Consider the following 23967-nt stretch of genomic DNA (forward strand, 5'->3'; position numbering starts at 1 on the left):
ATCTTTCACTCCTGGCTGCAGCTTCCAGCCTTCCTTTGCACCAGTTCTGGTGGTCATCAGAGAGTTTGCAGAAGTCTGGTCTTGTTCATTAGCTAAAGAGAAAAGACCAAGTTACTTTGTGCTTGATCAGTTTTCTTCTGGGTTAGTGAGCGAACTGGCTCATTGATAGCCTTTTGAAAAGCAGAGCCCATGGAAGGTATGTGGTGGAAAACCAGAACTAGGAACATGGAGAAGGTTTGGAAAGGGAGGGGGGCGAGATATCCTTCCTTCAGTAGTGTTGAGTTGTTAGAGCAACTCAGCTGTCTCATCTACTGATTCAGATACACCTTCCATTTTTATGCGGGTTGTGAGCTCTAGCAGATGGATAAAATACATGACTTTTATCCATATCATCCTGATCTTCTGCAGCAAGATTTAAATGTGTGAGCTGTTCCTTGCTTTCAGAGCATGAGTCAGCTAAAGGTTTGACCCATTAATCTTTCAAGTGAAAGGGGGAAAAAAGACTGCAGCCTTTTCTGGCTGTTGCATTCCCATTACGCAAAAGGGATGCTACAGGTTTCTCTGTTGATGCTTTTTCATTGGTTTCTAAATTTGCTGTTTTCATAAGGCAAAAACTACAACGTTAGCTGTCAGACTTACAAACTCAACTGGTGTTCTGAAAATCCAGCTGTGTTTTCAGATTCTTAATAAAAATACCAGTAAAACAGCGTCTGTAATTGGAGATTAACTGACAGGGCTCTTGACAATACATGGAGCAGAACAGAATCCTCCTCAGTTGCCATGGCTATGTTTTCCCATCGAGCTAATAGAATTAAAAATATTACTTTTGCCAGTTAATTCAGCAGTTCTGACCTATACACACATAGAAAACAGTTAATATCAGTGAGAAGGAACACTTTTTATACAGCAGATGCTGGTACCAAGTAATTTAGGTGCATGGCTATCTCTGTACACTGCTAAAATAACTGTTACCTAAGGCAGCATAATACCGGGGCAGCACAAAGGCCAGGGCCCCACTGTAAATGCCGGAGCTCTAGAAAGTCAGACTCATAGCTGCTCCACTGAGTAATGGGAGAGGTTTGAGGGCAGCAGGTAGTGCCTGGGGAGAATACCTCTCCAGCCTTTTCCATGCTCCCTGTGGCAGTGGGAACAACAAGCTTGGTTTTCCACGACTCTGCTCCTTCATCCGTCTGCCCGCTTCATCCGTCTGCCCACTAGCTCTCTATTTCAAGTATCCTCCTTTCCTAGCACCGCACAGCCCCTTCATCTTTAGGATGGCAAAATTCAGTGTTACCTACACAGCTGAAAAACCCTGAGCTTACTCTTAGTCTCTTTAAACCACCACTATGTCTTACATTCTTTCTTAAGTATTCTCTACTGCCTACTCTTGGAGAAAAAAAGCACTGGGCTACCTGGACCAGCTGGTTGCCGAAATCACCACCAGAAGAACGCAGGAGGGTGGAGGTCCTTCTGGTTTATGTAGACTACCTGAAGCATATCAAGGAAGAAAGACGCCAGGGGAGATGTCTTGCTGGACCTGTTACAAACAAGAAAGAACTGGTCAAAGGTGCGAAGGCGCAGTCTTGGCTGCAGCAAACACAAGACTGTAGAGCTGAAAATCTGGAGAGAAATGAGCAAGGCAAGTAGTTGAATCACAACCCTGGACTTCAGGAAAGCAGATTTCGGTTTACTCTGGAATCTTCTTGGCAGGATCCAATGGGAGACTGCTCTAGAGGGCACGGGGCCCAGGGCAGCTGGTTGATCTTCAAGAGCAACCTTGCTTTAAGCAGTCTGTTCCGATGTACAGAAAATCAAGGAAGTGTGGCAGGAGGCCAGCATGGATGTACAAGGGGCTCCCAGCTGAGCTCCAACACAAAAAGGAAGTGTACAGAAAGTGGAAGCACAGATGGGCTGCCCAGGAGGAACGCAGAGACATTGCTTGAGCCGGCAGGGCTGGTGTTAGGAAAGCCAAAGCTCAGCTGGAGTTGAAACCAGACAGGGAGGTGAAGGTTAACAGGAAAGGCTTCTGTAGGTATGCTGGCAGCAAAAGGAAGGCTGAGGAAAACATGGGTCCACTGCTCCATGGAGCAGAGGACACAGTGACAAAGGACATGGAAAAGGCTGAGGTAGTCATTGCTTTTTTTCCCATGGTTTTCACTGATTATGGTCTGCCCTTAGGCTTCCCAGTTCCCCAAGCCTAGTAGCAGAGTCTATGGGAGTGAAGCAGTATCCAGCATGGGAGTTAGGGAGCACTGAAGCCAACTGGTCACACTCAAGTCCACAAGACCGGATGGGATACAATGAAGGCTGCTGGAGGAACTGCCCAGTGTCATTGTGAGGCCACTCTCTATCATCTTTGAAAGGTTATGGTGATCTGGGGAGGTTCTTCATGACCAGAGATGGGTAGATATCACACCTATCTTCAAGGAGGGCAAGAAGAAAGATCCAGGGAATGAAAGGCCAGTCTGCCTAGCCTTAGTCCCTGGGAAGGTGATGGAGCAAATCCTCCTGGAAGCCAAGTCCAAGTACATGAAGGACAAGAAGGTGATTGCGAACAGCCAATATGTATTTACCAGGGCAAATTGATTGCTTTCTCCAATGAGATGACTGGCTGTGTGGACAAAGGAGGAGATTGTGGACATTGTAAACATTTTGCAAAGCTTTGACATGTTTTTCTACAGTATCCTTATCGTCAAATTGGTGAAATATGGCTGGATAAGTGGACTACAAGGTGGGTGGAAAGTTGGCTTGGCCATCGGCTCAAAGAATGATCAGTGGTACAAAGTCCACCTGGCTGTGGGTTACCAGTGGCATCTCTCAGGGATGGATACTGGGGCCAGTACTGTTTAATGTCTTTTATTGATGGCCTGAATAATGTGATGGGGGCAATCACAGCAAATTTGTGGACAATGCTAAACTGGGAGTGAAGGATTGATAAGCTGGGGGGTGGGGCTTCTATGCAGAGCATCCTAGACAGGTTGGAGGAATGGATTCACAGGAACTTCATGCAGTTCAACAAAGGCAAATGCAAAGTCCTGCACTGGGGGAGAAACAGCTTTATGCAACAGTGAAGGGCAGGGGGCAACAAAGGAGCCCAGCAGAAAAAGACTCGGAGGTCCTGGTGTACAGCGAGTGGAACACAAGTCAGTAGAGTGTCCTTGCGGCAAAGGTTAACCACACACGAGGCTGTAAGAGCCAGTAAGTTAAGGGAAGTGGTTCTTCCCCTCTATTTGGCACTTGTGAGACCACATCTTACAAGCGTCCAGTTTTGAGCTCCCCAGTACATTGATATGCTGGATTGAGCCCAGTGGAGGGCCACCAGGCTGGTCAGGGGACTGCAGCTCACAATCTATGAAGAGAACCTGAAGGAACTGGGTCTGTTCAGCCTTAAGAGAAAGCTAAGGAGGGAGCTTATTGCTGTCTACAGCTGCCCAATGGGAGGATGTAGAGAAAACAGATGCACAGGGAAAAGATGAGGGGCAAGGGATACAAACTGAAGCGTGGGAATTTCTGCCTCATTACAAGGGAAAAAAAAAAAAAAGATTACCATGAGGGTAGTCAAACACTGAAAACAGGGGACCACAGCGGCTGCAAAATCTCTTGCGTTGAAAGTATTCAAAACCGGACTCAATGAGGCCTTGAGGAACCAGCTTTACCTGGCCCTACTTTGAGCAGGGGTTAGAGATGACGGTCTTTGGAGGTCCCTTCCAAGCTACATGATCCCATGATTCTGTGAAGAAGTGTGCCTTGAAGAGAGTGAATGAAAGGAGTGAGACTGATTTACTTTCAGCCCACATACATAAAAAGTATTTCAATGTCCCTGAATGATCCAGAAATATTCTGGTATGTAAAAAAATACCCAAACCAGCTCATCTCTTAAGACCCCATGTCTTAAAGGCATTCCAGAAATTCTTTTTTTGACATTTACTATTGCAATCCTATGAGAACTCACATTTGGCAAAATCCTCCCATATATATCAAATCTAGCCCTCCCAAGTACCCACCGTGTGCTTTTAAAATACCACTAAATCATAGTTACTTGAAACCAACTGCAGATTTTAAAAAAATATTTTATTGTTCTCCCATTTTCCTTTATACACTATGTCAAGAGCCCTATTACTTCTTACTTTTTGTATGGTATTTATAGAGCAGTATCATACTAATTAAACAAATCATGAACTATAATATATATATTTTTTCATAATACCCCCCTGGGATGTAAGAAATGCTTCTCCCATAATACAGTTAAGAAATTGAGGTACAGAAAGGCACAGAGGCTTTCCAAAGAGAATCTCGGTAGAGCACAAATTGAAGCAAACTCTCTGAACTTTCAAGCTTGTGTTTAACCACACAGCTAATTCTTTAAATAGAAGCTCAATGAAGTGTACGATGACTTTTGGAAACTCAGCTCTCCTGGTGTACCAGCCTTTCATGTCTTCTGAGAAAGCAAAAAAATGCAAGCGGTTTAAAGTAAGAACTGTCTAGAGAGGCCAACAGGATTGTCACCTGGTGAAGGAAGTCCTCTAGCATCTGGAAGACAGGAGAAGGCAGAGACCAGTCTGGGCCCAACAATTTGGCAATGGAGACTGAACTGGGCAATTCTGGGTGTGGGTGTGGAACCTTCCTGCATGCTGGCCAAGAAGCACAGGCTAGCTGAGGCTTTCGCTAACCTTCTATTTTGCACGAGCCAGTGAAACGTCATGGAGTTGAATGCACAGCTGCCCATCTGTAGGACATCAGTTGGCAGCTGCAAAATGAAGGGGAGCTGTCTTCTCTCCAGTAGCTCAAGGGTACCCATGGTGAGAAGTTAAAAACCGTCACCACCAAAAACTTTGTGCCTGCCGTTCTTTCAACAGATCTGCAGCACGGTCGTGATTTAGTCTTAATTAAGATGCCAGTCTGAAAACATCCTGTCATATTTTAAAAACAAGCCTGTTCTTTCTTTGTCTATTTTCCCACAAACACTTTTATCACAACCTTGATCTTACAGCTGGGCAGAGCTTTTATTAATTGTAAACTACAACCGTCTGCTATATATTATGTATTGCTTCATTGGAGCCTACAGTTCTGCAAGAAAAAAAAAGAGGCTGTCTATTGCTAAAAACACTATAGACATGCACCATTTTAAGCATATCTCTTCCTCTTTATCTCCGAAGGTTATGCGAGATTAAATTTTACATACAGGGCATGGCTCACCTCTGTCACTGCCCTCAAAACAATCACTTTTCGAGATTGGAATGTCTCCCTCAGGGAGGAAAGACTTGTTTCTACCCCTACAAGAAAAGGAGATAAGTTGCTGTGCCTGTGGGCAGATTACTTTTCCCCTTTGGTAGAGGTTTTTTTACTGTTCATAAGTACTATGACTTTGGGACCTGTAGTTTTTGAAATAAATAAATAAAAATCTGGCAACTGCAGTTATTTCATTTATAGCTGTAGTAGGAACTTGCCAAGGAGTACAGGAGCAGGCAGCAGAGCAGAGCCTATTTTCCTTCTCTGGCAACACCATTTTCAGACTAAAAGACTTCTGTAGGGCAAGAGAACAAAAAAAACCCCTTTAAGCACAAGAAACGGCACTCGAGAACCGCACGAAGATGAACAGAGGGACCGTTAACACCCGTGACCACAGGGACCGCTTGTTTCTACCTCACACGCGTCCTCGGCCGGCCCTGCCTGGCACGGCCGCGCTACAGACAGCGATATAAGGTACCGCTACGCTTCCGTGCTGTTAAAAGACGGGTTAATCTAATGCCTAGCCCCGCCGAGGTGAGGCGAGCACCGGCCGCGCCGTGCCCTCAACTACCGGCCCCCTGAGGCGCCGCGCGCCGGCGGGCGCGGGAAGAGCGCTTTTTCAGCAGTGTGGCGGCTCGCCGCTCCCCGGCCGGGGAACGGGGCGCGGGTCTGCTTTACGGCAGGCGTTTCGGCCTCCCCGTCCGCGCTTTGCGGCTGCGTGGCGGGGTGGGGGGCGGGGAAGATGTCTGAGCGGGGAGAAGCCCCGGCGGCGGCGGCGGCATCGGCGGGAGCGGGGGGTGAGATGCCGGCGAAGAAGCAGAAGCTGAGCAGCGACGAGAACAGCAACCCCGGGGACCTGTCCGGCGACGAGAACGTGAGGCCGGGCGGGGGAGCGGCGGCTGGAGCGGGGGAGGGGGGAGGGGCGGGGAGGCGGGAGCGCGCGCGCGGCGGCCGCCGCGGGGCCTCGCGCCGGGGGCGGGCGGGAGCGCTGAGGCGAGGGGCGCCGCCGCCCGCTCGTCCTGCGGGCCCCGCTGTGAGGGGACCTCCCGGGCCGGCCCCCTCGGGGGTCCCGCGGCCCGAGGTCCCCGTCAGACCCCGCCGGGGCGCGGGCGCATCCCGGGCGGGAGAGGGGATGGGGGGGGGGAAGAGGGAGAGGAGGGTGTCAGCCCGCCCGCCTCGGCTCGGTGGCAACCCCTCGAGGCAGACGGGCCGTTAGAGGGAGGCCTCGGTGGGAGAGACTGGCGTGGGTCTGAGAGCGAGACACTCACTTTTCCTCCACGTGGGTGAGGGAGAATTTGAGGCCCAAACTCTAAGCGGTCTCTGACTTGAAGTCCGCTTCAAAATGTCAGGCTTTCTTTTTTTGCTGCAAAACAGCAACACTTTCCATCTTTTTGCAGCTTTGTGTCGTGTGTCTTCACCGTCACGTTGCGGAGTAACACACAGCATAAATTTATGTGTGCAGCCCTCTGGTGAATGAGGAATAGGGGATAGTGCTCATAAGCTTCTGTCAGCAGAAGGCGGCAGCAGGGAATGAGGACTGTAATCTCTTAAGTTAGGCTGAAATATAGTGTTCAGAACAAAGGTAATGTGATTGATATAGAATAGCTTTATACTTGAAAGATAAACGTAATCTAAGGTATCTAGCAGTCGTTTTATGTAGTTAGTGCAGTGGGGGGTGTTATTTGGGTGTTAGCTCTATGCAGTGTGGATTTTTTTCTGGTTAGAGCACTTACTCAGAAAGTGAGGGATCTGGACCACATCCCCCACAAACTGTGGAAGTGCTGCTTGTGAGGCACTTCAAGGTGCTACTGAATTTTTTTACTGCTCAGCAGCATTTGTGAATCCAAGTGTAATTTGGTGACAAAAGCATTCAGGTTTGCTTTGGTGTCCGTTGTAGGCTATCGGTGACCACGGATGTGGGCTTTTATGAGTTATTGAAAATGTGACCTGTCTCAATGGTGAAAGGACTCCCTTTTCAAGAGTTTGTCACTGGACTCCACTACTCCTGAAAGACTGGGATTCTGTTTAAAAGTTGGCATGATAGTGTTGATTTGGAAAAAGGACGTATTTTGTTCCACAGGTATCCTGGGTGCAATTTTGTTGCTTATATTGTAGTTGCAGGTACTCAGTGTAGTTGCACCGTATCAGGCACCTGCTGTTCTTATACTGACAAAATCTGACTAGTCCAGAGAAAACCTCAGTCTTGTACTTCAGTCTAGTACGATGCTGGCTAACAAGTGCGCTTGGGAAATGAGAATTTGGCAAGCTCTGAAATTTCTTAGGGTAAAGGAGAAGGAACTGGAAAACATAAAAATTGCTAACGCAGTTATTTGGGGAGGGTTGGCTCCTTTAGGGGTGCAACGTGAAGGGAATGACTCCAGGTTTGGGCAGTTCGCTTACAGGTTTGTGTGTTGTCTTTCTTCTTTTTTCTCCTGTTCATGTCCTGATTTTCAGAGTTGTTGGGCAACCAAAGACCGGTATACCTCTACTGGCTTCTGATGATGCAGATATGAAACTGGGACAAAGAATAAATGTTTGGTGGGAATTGGTTTATTAATGTTTATAGTTGACCTTATTCTGTATTCCTAGTGGAGTTCCTGATGTGGCTTCATGTTACACTTAATCTCTTCCAGTGACAGGCTGTTGTCTGCCTCTGTCTCCCTTAGTTCAGATCTAGAAATCATATGGCCTTGAGATGAGTTGTTTTCCCCCACTACTCTGATGGAAAGTGAACAGACCTTGCCAGAAAAAAAAAAAAAAGTTGATTTTTAAAAAGCTGAACTTACTCATATGGAAGCACAGGGTTGCCAGTTATGATGCAGGTGAAGTTGAAGTGCGCTGTGATTGGTGGTACAGAGAACAGAAATGTCCTTTTGAGTAGTGTCCTGCAGTTAGACTGCATATGAAATTGTAGTTTCAGTTAGTTGTCCAAAGCTGATCTAAAACTGCTCAGAGACTGGGTGGGTTGTTTTGAGCCCCCCTTTTTTCAGTTCTCTCTGTCCTTACCTTAGCTCTGGCTGCTGACGGTTGCAGGGCCAGTTGGATTAGTTAGATGATCAGACAGCAAGCTAATTTTATTTTTGGTTTTGTTTTTTTTTAACTTAGCTTTTAGTTGAAGCAAGTATCTGTAGGAAAGAGCAGGAGGGAGAGGTGGGACTTCCTCTTCTAGTTGCAGTGCTGACTTATTGCAGAACTGTGCGGTGCCTGATGTTGCTGAGGGTGTGCAGAAGGCTCTCGGAACAGTTAGATTCTTGGTATGGCTAAGCATAATGTTTTTACACAAACAACCAGTACTTCAGAAGTACTCATTTAATCTACGTCAAAGATGTTTTCTAGGGAAAGCAACCACTTTATCTCTAGACATTTTCTTAAGAGCAGCTACCAGTATTCTGAAGAAACTTCACTAGATCACAGTTCATGTCTCTCCCTCTTGGATTAGTCCTCATGTGACTCATGTTCTGTTTCTAGGGAGGAATGCTATTATGTTAGTAATAGATTTAAATACGTGAATCTAAATAACACCAAGTCCTAGGAGATCTGTTCTTATGGAGGAGAAGAAAAAGTGAAAAGGCCAAGTGCTGCAAAATTAGTTGAATTTATACAGCAGTTAATGATATCTTTATTACATTCTATATAATTTGAATGTTTTCAGGATGATGCTGTTAGTATTGAAAGTGGTACTAACACCGAACGCCCTGATACACCAACAAACACTCCTAATGCGCCGGGGAGAAAAAGCTGGGGGAAAGGAAAATGGAAGTCAAAGAAGTGCAAATATTCCTTCAAATGTGTAAATAGCCTAAAGGTAGGTATGTGTAAGCTTCACCATGGGAATGCTGGGTACCGCTTGCTGGCAGTAATGTTAATGTTGACTGTGAGATGGTGTCAGGTTAGGTATTTTTAAATATCTGTATGCAATTATGTTCCGTGCTCATTTGAAGAAAGTACCTTTCTTATTTGGAATAGCTGAAGTTGTGAAGAAAAAGTATACTGAGAAATAGGAAACAGTAGGTAGTGCTGCAATTAACCCAATTTTTGTACAGGTTTGCAAAGTTACGTGTGATATGTTATAATTATGTATTTCATTGAAGCTGTAGTTGCTTGAGATAAAGATAAGAAACTGGATAAACAAATTCAAATAAAACAAAACTTGTGACAACTTGATGCAAAGCATAGAACCTGTACAGATTTTTCTGCCTGTTGAAATGTATTTAAAAAAACCCCACAAAACAACCCAACAATCTTGGAGTAGCTTTTTCCTCACACTTATCAAGTATTTTCTGTCCTCTTGCAATTGTAATAAATGCTATATAGTGCAATTTGGTTAATTTATCCTGAGTGTTGTGATTATGTGTTCACACTTGATCTAGGTCATATTTATCTTCCCGCATAATACCCGATGGTATTAAGGGCTGTGGATTCATGGTCTTTACTCCCTGTTCTTATGTTTTAGGGTATTACTGTTTTCTTCTGCACTGGTGACAGACTATGGTGGACTGAATGAAGTTTCTCTTTGATTCTTTTACGCTGTCAGGATGTTGTTTTTTCATTCCCCAGCCTTGCGTGGGATATTTCTGTGCAAAAGCTGTAAATATGCCATCTCATTTGATTTTTGTAAGGTTTCTAAATAAAGAAAAGATTGCGTCTGGAACAAGATGGGAGTTTTGTTAAACTTTATATTTGGCTAACAAGGGGATGTGTGCAGGTCCGTAGTGGATATTTTCTGCAGAATTGCTTTAAGAGGTTTTTGTCGTTCCCCCACACTTAACTGTTGAGCTGTGCTGATGTAGCTGTTTCTGAACTTTGGCTTCAGACTGCCTCACTGGAATGCTGGGGCAGCTGAGTGGGAGGGAATAAGAGGTTTGGAGCATGGAAACCTCATAAAGGAGCTTTGCCACTGGAGAGAAATTGTGATATGAAGTTATACTGACAAAAGTATCTGGGAAACAAGTTGATCTTAACGTGTTTTTTGAAGTATAAACATTATCTCCAGTCCTTTCAGGGTGTAGGAGGAAGGGAAGCTCTTTCATTTTCACCTAGGTAGGCAGCTGTTCCTGTGATTCGCATAAATCGCCCCCGCAAGTAGTGCTTTTTGTGGTTTCAAGTCATGCTTCAAACACAGGCGCAGGCCTGTCGGCACCCAAGCGTTTAACAAGTTCTGAGTTTTGCTAAGCATATTTGTTTTCTATCTGCAGACCAAATATTCCACAGTAGTTAATACTTTTTAAGTATCTTCTGGGAAAACAGAACAATCCCTCACCCCAACTTCAACCCAGGCCTCACTATTAGGGTGACCCTATGAAGCTGAGCAATCCCTGACTTCTGGGGGTTTGGATCAGGGACTGGAAACAGATTCCTGTGCAAGTGGAATCAAGCTGTGAGGGAGTAAATGTAGCATTTCAGCTAAGTGGGGTATTTTTATTATCTTTTTTTTCCCATTTCTCTTTGAACTGAAATTAATGGTAGTAATAATAAATGTGCATGTTAATACAAAGACCAGGTAGCAGCCAAATTTGGTAACTCCTTTTTACTTCATGTTTGAGGAAGCCTCTCTTCTTTTCTTTTCCTGTTCCTCCATACTAATTATGCAGATACTGTGGACATAAACTCTAACGATTGAATGTTGTATATGGGTTCAGAAAGACACTTGTGACTCTTTGAATATCACATCATGTATTCCATAGTTTATATGTCTTTGAACTATGCTGTAAGGTGCATGTACTGAAATTACTGAAGAGTCAACATGATTTAAAGACATGGAAATTAATTTTAATATTCTTTAGGGATGTATAAATTATGTGTTTTTCCACTTTCCTACTCTTGTTTTTCCCTCTTATTTTGCTTTTTACTTTTTTTCCTTGGGGAAACAGAGAAATATGGCCATTACTGTCTGCTTTGAATGCTAAATGGTTATGATTCAGCCTAAAAAAGTCAGTGCTTGCTAAATATGCTTTTTAAACACTACTGTGGAAGTTATTTTAGGTGAAATTTAAGCATCAGGAAAACAACAATGTAACTTGGAAAATGACAGGAAATAACAAACTGTCTTTTTTTCTTGCTTTTTGCAGTATGAAGTTACTGTAAGGTGTACTGAAAAATCTTTGCTTTCTGTGGGCTGAATGGAAATGTAGTTTATCAATAAGCATATACAGCTAACAGATGCACCTCCTCACATACATCCATATATGTTTTGCTTACAGATCTTCAAGTGAAGAACTGTGTGTATTCTGCTTTGATGTGCTCCCTTTAAAACAGTGCTATTATTTGCCCTACCCTTTGCTCTTGCTTAGGGTGTGGCTCAGTGGTTGTTAGCAGTCCAGTGTTGTCTCTCAGCTTCTAGTCCCTGTCCCCTGAGCTGGCAATCAATAACCAGCCACATGCAAGATTCTAGCTTGTTGATGTATAAAGGAGAGGTAATGAAAACCACTTCCAGTAATGGCTTGCTTCCACTTCAGGGAACTGGAAGTGCATGTGTAGTCAGTTGGTTCCTCGCTGGCAGCGTGGGTGACAGCATATTAAAATGTGTTCATGTCGTTGCAGGTGATTATTTTTTGTGTTGGCATGGTATTTACTTCACTGCCTTCAGTTTAAAAACAGGTCTAGTCTTATTGTCTGACTGAACCTGAGTTGGCGTTGAGTGAGTAAGGGCAGAACTAACCATTGTTTATTTATTTATTTGTTTTTGTAACAATTGTAGGTCTGTTTTCTCCCCTGCCTTCTTTCTCTGGTGCATGAAGAACCTGAGTACTTTGGGTTTTGTGCTTTATTCATACTTTATTCATACAAGGGTCAAGATGGCATTTCACAATTCTACTTTTGGACCAGCATCTGGGTCACTCTTCTGTCTGTACAAACCAGTGGTCAGATTTGTGTGACATACTTGGCATCTCAGGATAATCATAATGTGCAGCACCTACAAGTGTAATGTTCTTAAAAACCTGCTTCATTGTTTAGCACTTGGGACAAAAGTTAGAGCAGACAAGTATTACCAAAATAGCTATGTGCTGTCTCTGACCAGTGAGGATGATGGTAGTTTAAATGAGGTGAGCGTGACTTCTTCAGATTCCCTAGTGACTTCCTGCAAGAGCCTCTGCCTGCCTCCTTCATCCAGTAAACACCAGAAAAACTGCGGTATGGACGGTGAGGCTCTTGGAGGTTGTAGCACTCAATGTGAGGAATGTAGTGCAGATGATGTAAGTAGTCTAAAGACATTTGTCTCGCAGAGTAATTTTTCTGGGGAAATAGGTTGTCTTTGAAAAAGCTTACTAAATACTTCAGGTATGTACTCACATATAGAAATACAGAAACATAAGGCCCTCTGTTGTATCTCTCTACTTACTACTTATCACCCTAGTCTGGGTCCTACTTAGAAAATCACAAACTTATCACAACTTACGCTGGAAAAATATCCTATCTTGAGGGGGAAAAACATCTTCCTCTTCACTTTTCCCATTTCACTAAATTTATCAGAAACAGCGCACGTGACAGAGAACAAGGTTATTCCAGAAAAACAAGCGCAAAACCTGCTAATGTAGCTCTGTAATAAAGTGGTAAGAATCCATGCATTTTACCTGTCTTACCTTCATGCAGTATGTCAAAAGCCCTCAGTATTCACCAGCGTGAACTCTTTCACGTGGAAATTCAAAACCAACTAATTATTAGTGGAAATTTTTTAAGTATTCTGTATTTGACCTCTCAGCCATTCTCTTCAAGGAAGACTTAAATACACTCAAAAAATAAACCTAGAAAGTAAAATTTATAACTTTATTGGACACTAAAAATCATGGCCTTGTGTAAGCAATTCTGTGGCATACAGTTTTCCTCCTTCTTCATCTCTAATTAAACTATAATGCTTTACAGATGCTGCATACCTGCTTTTTCCTTCTGTCCTAGGGTCACTAATAACCTTGCTACTTTTCCCTTTGCTAATACCCCATATCCCTCATCACATCAAGCCACGAGTCTGTTCTTTCATGTTACAATGGGTAATACTTAAGTGAAACTTTGAACAATTCTTTTTAATCTGTATTCAGCTTTGAAAGTTGCTACCTCTCTTTAAGAATTGCAGGAGGCCCTCTGAAAGATTTTCTCCCTTCTCTTTCTAGCTCTTCTAGATATGTCTGTTAATAACAGATATTGCCTTTCTCAGTAAATAATGCTATTTAAAAATCTTCAAGACTTCCTCACTGTTCTTCTTCTGAGTAGTGTTGGACTCCCCACCCACACCGCCTCCTCAAATTTATTCTTTGGTTCTTGGGTAGGCCAGAGCTGCCAGGGCTAATATTTCTCCTGTTGTCTCTGAAGCACTGCCATTTGAAGGCTGCTTAACAGCCATCATGAGACACTTCCTTCCTGCCTGCACTGTCCCAGACAGTCCCCTGTGGGGAGGCACTTTAATGAACATTATTCTTACTGAAAACATCCTGTCAGGACAGGCCAAAATACTGTTATCAATTATTAACAAGCACCACCATATTCATCACAATTCATAAACATACTGGCTTCTTTTTTTTTCCTCTATTAAACTGATGTAAGTTGTATAAAAATAATACTTGGCATTTCTCTGGTAACTGTTTGTGAAGGTGATCTGAAAACACTTTGTAGATATGAACTTTGCAGCAGCATTGTGACATGCCGGAGTTTGTTCATCGTGTCTGTGATAGAGTTGCAAGACCTAACTGTGCTGTAATAGTTAAATGTGGCCCTTCTCCACCCTTATACCAGTATAATTCTTCTCTGTCCTAATAATTCTTCTCTGTGAAGCTATAAATCCTTGTGTGGAGGTAATTATAACAGTATAAAGTGCATATCGATGTTGCCTTGTTGAAAATTGCAAAGCAAAGTAGTAGAGCTGCAAATACAACTCAGGAGTTCTGCCAGCTTCTGGCCATAACTATGAGACAACTTTTCTTCCCCTTCACTTTTTAAAAGCGTGGGGGGGATGATGGAATATTCCTTTAACCTCCCTTAAGACAGCCAAGTTAAAATGTGATGTTACAAAACTGTTCTTTTTAACTGTTCACTATCTGAAATTATACTGGATGTGAACCCAGTAGTTTGGGGAGGAAAACATATCAATTAAACTGTTTACCACCACAGCTGAATTTCACAGAAATAATATGCCTGTGGGTTTTATTTTTTTTGTCTCTAATCTTACTTTACATCTACAGGAGGACCATGGTCAGCCTTTGTTTGGAGTCCAGTTTAACTGGCACAGTAAAGAAGGTGATCCTCTTGTTTTTGCCACTGTAGGCAGCAACAGAGTGAGTAATCTGTTTTTAACCATAAGCCCTTCTGTGTGGTTCTGTTTGCATTCTTTTTTCCAACCAGTCCCTTTACCTGTGTGTAGTATGGACACAGGATACTTCATACAGAAAGCTTTATTTCTGAGGTATGTAGCATCTGTTACTGGGAGAGTTGCATCCTCTGGATTGTTTTATGAAGTCTTGTGTTAGCTATTTGGGAATTAGCCTATATAGTAAAGAAAAAATCCTTTGGTAATATAAACATGGGATAAGGAAGAGAGGTGCATAAAGGTATTTTCTCACTAAAATTACTCTTCTCTAGATGTTACTGTTTCCAAAAGGTCATATGCTCTAAAATAGGATGAGAAGTGTCTGCAATGATGCCAGGCAGCTCAGTAGCTAAATTAATGGTCTATGTGGAGTGAATTTATAGGCTTTTTCTGAACAAGGATCTATGTCATTTCAGTCTTGAAAATAACTCCTGAAGTGCATTCTATGCAAGTGTTGTGAATGAACATTTCCAGGTTTGTTCCACCTGGCAGTTACCAAAAGTGCTAAACTAAGATCAAACAAGTTTTCAATGGCTCATTAAAAGACCAAGTCACGTTAGAGATGGCTGCAGTAACTAATTCCAAATAGTGTTTAATCTTACAAAGACAAGTCAAATAACAGATTTTAATGTCTGGGAAGGACTGCTGACAAGTCTTGGAGTGGTGCTTTACTGAAACTGCTGTGAGCATTCTTTTATCAAACCATTTCCACCTGTTGGAAACAGAGGATGGATGAGATCTAAACCATAAAGGCACACTGCCTCTCCCCATCAGGAAGTCAGTAGACGGGTGCATGTGATTTCCTTTTGAAATACCACAAGTAAGCAGCAATCTCTCCCACTTTTTTTTTTTCCCAGGTTACTTTATATGAATGTCATTCCCAAGGAGAAATCCGTCTGTTGCAGTCGTATGTGGATGCTGATGTATCCTTTTAAATTAAAAAGCCACTTGTTTGCTTCCTCTTTATCAAAAATGAAGAGGCTTCATAGGAAAAAGCATATAAAGGTTTTGTCTGTGATTTAATGCTTTGCTCATGTGGCACATTCCTTATGTTAGGTCCAAGTCTTACCTCTTTCCCACATCCTAGAGTCCCTCCTATTGAAATAATACTAGAACTGCAGACTCATGGAACATCCTGTATTAAAATACTTGAAAACTGATTCTCCATCAGTTTAATCTTCCAAACACTAATATTTGTGTAATGTTTCACATTTGGTGCTTTACTGTGGTCTCGGCTTCCCTGTGAATTCGAACTGGGTTTAAAGCCTAAGAATTAGTTTCATGCTCTGAGTGTTAATAACTTGTGTTGATCATTTGCAGTACATAAGTCAATAACTTGTGAACTCAGTCTTGATTCATCCTCATTTTATTCCCAGTCTTCGGGTGTTTTGGAGAAGGAGGTTGAAAAGTGATGCCAAGAGAGAGAAGGTGTTCCTTGTATGTTATGGAACAGAACTGAGGAAACTGGCACCTATAGAAAAGGCGATGTTGCTTATATTTGCAGATATATAATCAGATATATATCTTTTTCTTATTGGGTCCAGCAGAGACTCCTTGGCATTTGCATAAAATAGCAACAGGTTTATTTAAAAAAAACCACATTGTTTAAAAAAAAAAAATCTTCTGTTGCTTCTGTATTCCTTAACGTAAGATGTTGTAGGCAGATGAAAATTTCTATACCTGTGCATGGACATACGATAGCAATACAAGCCATCCTCTTCTGGCTGTGGCAGGGTCCAGGGGTATTATTAGGATAATTAATCCTATTACAATGCAGTGCATAAAGGTGAGTGCTCACAACTTCGAGATACAGCTTGTGTTTCAGGAAGGTATGAAACTTATGTCTTCTAAATACATGTAAACATGAGGGGAAATGATAACTTGGTCTCTGAATTCTATCCCAGCACTACGTGGGCCATGGAAATGCAATCAATGAACTGAAATTCCATCCAAGAGATCCAAATCTCCTTTTATCTGTAAGCAAAGGTGAGGAAAAAAACCTCTTTTGTTTTTGTATAAATGAGGATATTTTGGATTGGATTTTGGTCTTGAAAATGGCCAAAATCTTCATGAATTTTTTATGAATGGCACTGAACAAGCTTACCTTGAAAGTTGAGAGCAAATCGTGCTCTTTTATGGCTGTATGTCTTGTACGTATTAAATCCATGGCCTACAATAAACATAACTCCACCTGTGGTGCAAAGGGATTGTGAACAGTACTGCTTTTAGAGGGAAGAAACATGAGCATTGGGGTTGGGCTTTGTAACAGTCGAGTTAAATTTTTTTCAGTTGTTGAATCATGTTGCCATCTAGTGGGGATGTCTTAAAGTCGCAGGCAGCATTCACCACCGTGTTCATGGGGAGAGCTTCGATTCTCTGTCGCTCAGGAGCAGCTCTGACTTTAATTGGACTTTTGTACACAGCATATTAATGAAGGGAGAAGCGAGGTTTTGGTATGGTGTCTTATGGGCTTGTCCAGAATATCTAAACAGTCACAACGTCCTAATCTTGGCTGTTTTGTTAAGCAAGGGAATACTTGATCTGCCGCAGGAGCAAGTCTTGAGCAATGCTAGAGTTGGAAATGTTCGCATAAGGGGACTTTTGACTTTACTGTATTGGGTGTTACTGATGAAACTACACAAGAATAGGAGTTGGGAACCTCTCTGATTCTTGCAGCTGTCAAGTTTGTGCTGTGGGTCTATAACGCTGAATTTCTTGAGTTCTGTCTATTTTTTAGGTTCTCTTCTAGTAACATTTTGGCATCAGCTGTAGTACTACAAGTTTTAATGTGCAATCTCTGGACCAGGTACTACCTCTGACAGGGCATGAGGCAGGAGAATATTGGAGTCTCAGAACTGCTTGGCTGAGAGATTAGTAGAAAAAGAGGAAAATATTTGGGACTATGTGGCCTTCCAGTTGATGTTGCTGTAATTCAGTGCAGTGTACTTGTGGAATCCAAAAGGGAAATACAGTAGAGGTTCCCATTTCCAAATGGGAAATACAGTAGAGGTTCTTCATGAGAAATTGTTAAAAGTTTCTTTAAACGAGTGGATTAGTCTGATTTGACTTTGGAGTACGTATTGTTTATAGAAAAAGTTTCTCCTATCTCTGCAATCTGTGGTTCATAAAGAATAATATTTTAAAGATTAAAAAAATGGAAAATCAAAACTTCTCTGAATGCTGATGTAAGAATGGCTGAAAGGAATTCTAGTATTTTTTGATGCATACAATTATTTTTGAGATAAGACTGAATAAAAGCATACTTGTCCAAGATCAGACAACTCTTTCCTTTTTTGATGATCTAAAGATCCAAGTATGTTTTTGCTAGAAGCTGTCCCTAAGGGAGGGGGGTGAGCACACCTTCTCAATTACAGAATTACTCTTAACAATAGTGTAGTTGTAATGGCAATTTTAGTTAATGCAGATCCATTGTTTCTTACAAGTGAAGAAGAATTAAGTGCCTTTTTGATGTTTACATGAACACCTGTTATTGAAAGTAGTTAAGCTGAAATATATTATTCATATGTACATATAAAAAGCAGCATGTAATTTTATTTGTTCTTTATAGATCATGCATTGAGACTGTGGAACATCCAGACAGACACGCTGGTTGCAATATTTGGAGGAGTAGAAGGGCACAGGGATGAGGTGTTAAGTGCAGTAAGTGGAAGTCTGTGGGGCAGTGATTTAGATTTACAAAGGGTAGTAAGCCTACAATATGCAACTTTTTATCCTCTTGTGCACTGTTTTGATATTATACCTACTTAAGAAAAACCTGAAGTGCATAACTACCATTTTAAGGGGATAGACAAGTTTAAATCTAAGGTGGTTTGATTGGTCTGGCCACCTCTCAATATCCAGGACAGGTGTTCACTTTCTGTGTCTTTTAGTAGCTAGTTTTCTCACAGTGCAGCCTAGAAGTAAACAAAATAGAGCTCAGTGGGGCTAGAAAGAGTAAAAAGTTTTCATGATGGTCCCACTTCTGAAGTTCTTGAGGTCTTTACAAGCCAAAGCAGCAAGAACAAATAAGCTGTGAGAGACATGGTAGTGAAGGAAAGAAGTTATTTCAGGTGAGTTATGCTGCTTTTCAGTGGCTGTGAACAGACACTGGTACCCAGCAAATATCAGCTGGAATAGTTGACTTTTAATATGCTGCTCTTAAGAACTGTTTCCATTCCTGTTGTGTGACCTGAAAGGTGAGGGGTGCATCTATCTGAAACCTGACACTATTATTCTCTTGCGGTTCTAAATAGTCATCACCCATGCCGTAGCCCTGGAATTCTGCCAAAGTTGCTCCATAAAATGAAACCTAGGGAATTTGCTGAGGGGGGAGCATTAGCAGTAGATTCCATTGTCTGTCAGTGCTTTTGAATATGCCTCTCTTTCTTGAGAGAGAGTAAATATAATTATTGAGATACTGTGCTTCTTTGCAGTGAGCAGGATTAAGTTCTTAGTATTTTTCTATTTGAAATACACAGTTTTATTGCATTCTCAAAGCCAAAAATGCTGTTTTGGTGGAAATGATGGAATAAAATCTGAGTTGATATAATGCAGCTTAGGCTGGGGGTCCTCAAAATTATTTCATATACATAGGATTATGATCTTCTTGGTGAAAAAATCATGTCTTGTGGGATGGATCACTCTCTAAAACTCTGGAGAATTAATTCCAAGAGAATGATAAATGCCATCAAAGAGTCTTACGAGTACAACCCAAATAAAACCAACAGGTATGTAGTCTTCATCTTCTTGGCTGTCTTTGCAAAACATGAATATTCTTATTAATGGCCCAGGTTAATTCCTATCCAAATTGGGAGTTCTTGGGGATAGTGAGTGACCTGGGGATTGTGCTGGATACTGAATCTCTCTAGAAGATGTGTCTTATTGATGTTTGCTTCAGTCGAATTTTACTGAATTCAGATTTAAAGTCTTGACACTTATTTTTCAATATCTTAATTATTTCTTATCTGCTTGACTAGAAAATGTCTGGAATTATCATATCTATCATTCTTAATTAAAGCTTGTATTGCACTGTGTTACAAGATGTCAGTGGCTTTTCTTTCTCTCACCTCAGAATTTCTAGGAAGGAATCAAATCTGTGTAATTAAATATAACAAATAGGTTTATATTGGGTAGTTATTACTAATTATTGTATCTGTTATCTGACTTTGGGGCGGGGACAAAACTGTTTATGTAGTAATAACCTGAATTTTCATCATTCTCTGATCTGACCTCAGAGATGAGTAAATTGTCAAGTAAACATAGCAATTAGATACATGATAGATAAATACTCCTTTCTGAAGTTCATCAACTTTTTAATCTTAACTTCCAGTTAAACCATTGAGAGAATTGAATAGTCTAAAACACACTGAACATGTTCAGCAATGAGACTAGCTGTGAAAATACTCTCACTTTTTTTGGTAATGTTACCACATATTAAATGGTGCTTTTTCAGTGTGCTTTTTTAAAAATTATGTTTTTTTCCTAGTGTGCTTTTCTGTTTAACAATGTAGATTTTGCAGAAGCAGCATCAGAAAAACTGAGCTTTAATTAGTTCTTGAAGTATTTGGCAATGGAAGCTGTATTCAGCATCTGAAGGAGTGGTTTTGTTTAGCACTGTCTTGCACAGTCTTGTACAGTGGGAAATGTTATTTCATTAGGAATGAGGATGAAAACAGGGACTGTTCCCTTTATTTAAAAAAACAAAACCCCAAACAACATACAAAATCGACTTTGTTATAAAACTGTTAAGACAACAAAAAAGGCAGGCTTGTCCTTTTAACATTGAGATCTTAAAACTGGCCATTAAAAATTAGACTTGTGCTTCTGTGTTTCTCTCAACCTCACTTGGCAATTTTCTCCACAGGCCTTTTATTTCCCAGAAAATTCACTTTCCTGACTTTTCTACAAGAGACATACATAGAAACTATGTTGACTGTGTACGATGGCTGGGAGATCTAATTCTTTCCAAGGTAAAGTGGCAGCTTTTTCAGCGATATTACTCATATTTGCTTGTTTTGAGGATCTTAACCAGTAGAAGTTTTACTAGAATTTGAATTGTAGGTTAACTTAATATGCTAGGTCAAATTATTTTTATGCAGTGTATTATGAATTCTGTCAGCTGTCAGGATGTGTGGATAAGCAGCTTGTACTTAAAAAGTAAAATTATTACTACAGCTGTACCTCCGCTAAAAGTACAGGCATACTGACCATCCAGATTGGTAGAGAATACGGAAAGAGAATATATAGATACTGATGAGGAGTCTTGCTGCTAAAGGGAGAAATGAGGGTTCCTGTAATGGACTGACTTTAATTTGTTTGTTGTGTCCACCCATAACATTTACTTGCAGATGTTAAACTAGGCAATCTTACTGCCTCTTTGCCAGAAATTGTTGCATGCATGGTCCTGTTGGTTGAAGGGGTTGGGTGAACAATCCTCAAGTCTAGGTTAATTTAAACTGCTCATGAAAGTGTGTTTGAGCACATCTGGTTGAATTCCTCTGACGTGGGTGAGGGAGGGCTCCTGCAGTCCTGTTACCTGGCAAAGCTGTGAGGGCAGCAGGTTCCCAGTGATGAGCAGTGACGTATTGTTGGTGATGTGGCTGTCATCTAAGGACAGAAGTGAGATTTTCAGTTTTACAGTTATTTTTAATGTAGTTGGGGAAGCTGTGAGATGAAATGTTTGGTTATAATTATAGTTAGACTGAACGTGCAGTATAAATTTTAAATATAGGTGATTTTTTTTTTTCACTGTTTCCCCCCAGTCTTGTGAAAATGCCATTGTGTGCTGGAAACCTGGCAAAATGGAAGATGATATAGATAAAATCAAGCCCAGCGAGTCAAATGTGACCATACTTGGGAGATTTGATTACAGCCAGTGTGATATATGGTACATGAGGTTTTCAATGGATTTCTGGCAAAAGGTATGTGCGAGCTCTGACTTTGCTGTATTTGAAGGTGCGTAGCTTTTCATTGGTTCCGTATTTATGGACGTGGGAGGTCTTGGTTCACGTGATGTGATGTTTGAGAAGCAGAATGGTTTACTGCAAGGGGCTTTATATGAAACTGGACGAGGTCCAGATTTTTCATTCTGGGTTCTGCCTGATGGAAAAAGTTCCACCAAAGATACATTTATTTTCCACTAAAGATGTTTACTCATATCTTCCTCCCCCATCTGCAGTGGTGGATAATAAAGTTGGAGAAAGGAGGCAAATTTTACAGCATTTCTAGCCCCTCCAACAAATTCATTAAGTCCTTCATGTTCAAACATTCACACACAATTTATCAGCTATAGAGCCTTTCTAAAATTCTGACTTCCCTTCTTTGAGATAGTATTTTAAAACTTCTGTATTCTCTGCTTTCCTTTAAAGATGCTTGCTCTGGGCAATCAGGTTGGCAAACTTTATGTTTGGGATTTAGAAATAGAGGATCCTCATAAAGCCAAGTGAGTACTTACTTTTTAAATTTTATCTTTGTTAAGACAGGGAGTTGGGGTACTTTCCTTTTTCATTTACTGATAACTAAAGAAATTCTTTAACAGTAGTAGTCACTTTCCATTTTAAGTACTAGGTAAATAAACATTCTGAGCCCCTGTAGGTTAACATTTATTATCTTTTACTGATTTATTATTTATATTACAGTAGTGCCAAGAGGCCCCAATCAGATTGTGCTGGGCACCATATGTAGATACAGTAAAAGACAATTTGTTCCTCAAAGAGCTTACAAATGAATTAGGTGGAAAATTTACAGAGCAATTAAGAGATGTGCTAGGTGGGTGTACCACATGACAAAGGAGAAATAGGTGAAAGGACTAGAGTAATGAGAGTATAAAGGTTAGCTATGAGCATAATGTGGAGAAAACAGTATGGCTTTCCAGTTCCTCACCTGTGTGGCCAGGAAATTTTGCAGCATGTCTTTTATTTTTATATATGTATATGTGTGTGTGTATTAATATATATACACAAGCATACAAATACATACAAATAAATGGGGGGGTGGGGGGGTGGGGTGTATACACATAAACATATGAAGTTCCTGAAAATGCTGCAGTCTGTAATCATGCAATTACGATATTTTATTCCTAACCACTGGGAAAGAACATTGATGATGAAGTCCTAAATAATGTGATTTAATAAGCTTTCAGTCAGTGCTTCAGTGAAAACTGGGTGGATGAGAAATGGCAGTGGGTGAACAGGAGATTACTGGAAATACAAATTACACCATGAAGGCCATAATCCTGTTGTTCTTCAATTCCTCCTAGGTGACATAAGTAGGAGGTTGGCTCCATAATGTAGTAGCAAGTTCAGATTTAATGTTGCAGCTGAATAATTTTCTTTTATTTATAGGTGTACGACTCTTACGCATCCTAAATGTGTTGCTGCCATTCGACAAACCAGTTTTAGCAGGGATAGTAGTATCCTTATAGCTGTGTGTGATGATGCCAGTATCTGGCGCTGGGACAGACTACGATAAATTACTTTTTCTTAATTCAAAGTAGAAAATATATTTTCAAATTATAATACAGTCTGTTAACTTGCTAGTACAGTAGGTGCATTTAGCGTAGACTTTCTTGAAGGTTCGGCAGGCTGGAGCTGAACTTAGTGATGTTTACATTCTGTGTATTGTTCTGCTTGAAATTGCTGCTTTTAATAAAAAGAAGTATTTTTGTAAAGTTTTCTGAATTGTCCATTTTAATTATTTCCCACAGTGATTTTTTCACTTATGGCCTGTGAAATTGCTTTGTGTACAGCCATCATATAAATATATGGTAACTTGCTAGAAATTTGGTATGTGTATGCTTGCAGCTGTATTTGTGCCTTTTTGACTGAAAACCTAATGAAGCTATTGAATGTTATCCAGGGACCACACGAAGGAAATACTACACTTAGGAATATAGTATAAATAATGTTAAATCACTGCTAAGAATATTTTGCACTCATTCCTTAAGTTAGTTGCACATTGAAACTGATTAAGTTTTAATAATCTCAAATTTGGATGTGCTTTTCACCATTTCTGTTACTGATTAAGGGGAAAAACTTTACTGGCTTTTTTTTGAGGATCACATTGCTCTACTGTTTGGATTCTGGCTGTTTAGTTACCGCAGTTATCTTAAAAGTTAGTCATTGGAAATGTATTTTAATTGTCTCTGTTGTCAGTGTCCCCAAATAGCCTCATCAATGTTTTACTTCCCCTAGGAATAGTGAATTCTAAAATCAATACTATTTCATATAGGTTTAAAATATGTACAGTTAATAAAAACGAAAGGGGGAAAATGGATAAGAAGGCATACATCATTAACAGTGATAATCTGTCCCCCAAACACTTGTGTATATCTTGTCAGCATACAGTCGAAATGTTCATGTTTGTGTTTTGGAAGTGGTCCAAGACATTGCACAATAGCTGCGTGTACCTGAATTAGGAAGAACATTAATAACATTTACCAAAAC

The 23967-nt window shown here is 41.0% G+C and overlaps 1 protein-coding gene and 1 long non-coding RNA gene across 3 annotated transcripts; one reads left to right on the plus strand and one right to left on the minus strand.

The window, feature by feature from the left end:
• On the minus strand, nucleotides 1-6607 carry LOC142404411 (uncharacterized). The gene is made up of 3 exons (XR_012773852.1): nucleotides 6498-6607; nucleotides 1413-1537; nucleotides 1-92 (listed from the first exon to the last, which is right to left on the minus strand). It is a non-coding gene; the product is annotated as an uncharacterized LOC142404411 (long non-coding RNA).
• On the plus strand, nucleotides 5971-23190 carry EED (embryonic ectoderm development). 2 transcript variants are annotated; one of them, XM_075491196.1, is made up of 12 exons: nucleotides 5971-6103; nucleotides 8882-9034; nucleotides 14400-14492; nucleotides 15382-15447; nucleotides 16185-16310; nucleotides 16429-16510; nucleotides 18093-18184; nucleotides 19118-19251; nucleotides 20388-20493; nucleotides 21286-21444; nucleotides 21892-21965; nucleotides 22867-23190. In XM_075491196.1, exons 1-12 carry the CDS (start codon nucleotides 5972-5974, stop codon nucleotides 22991-22993), a joined length of 1344 nt encoding a protein of 447 aa, XP_075347311.1. In that variant the 5' UTR covers nucleotide 5971; the 3' UTR covers nucleotides 22994-23190. The 2 variants fall into 2 exon arrangements, with proteins under 2 accessions (XP_075347311.1, XP_075347312.1); XM_075491197.1 differs by lacking the exons at nucleotides 16429-16510; nucleotides 18093-18184.
• Nucleotides 23191-23967: the final 777 nt, after the last annotated feature.

The sequence above is a fragment of the Mycteria americana genome, chromosome 1 (assembly GCF_035582795.1).
Source record: "Mycteria americana isolate JAX WOST 10 ecotype Jacksonville Zoo and Gardens chromosome 1, USCA_MyAme_1.0, whole genome shotgun sequence".
NCBI lineage: Eukaryota > Metazoa > Chordata > Aves > Ciconiiformes > Ciconiidae > Mycteria > Mycteria americana.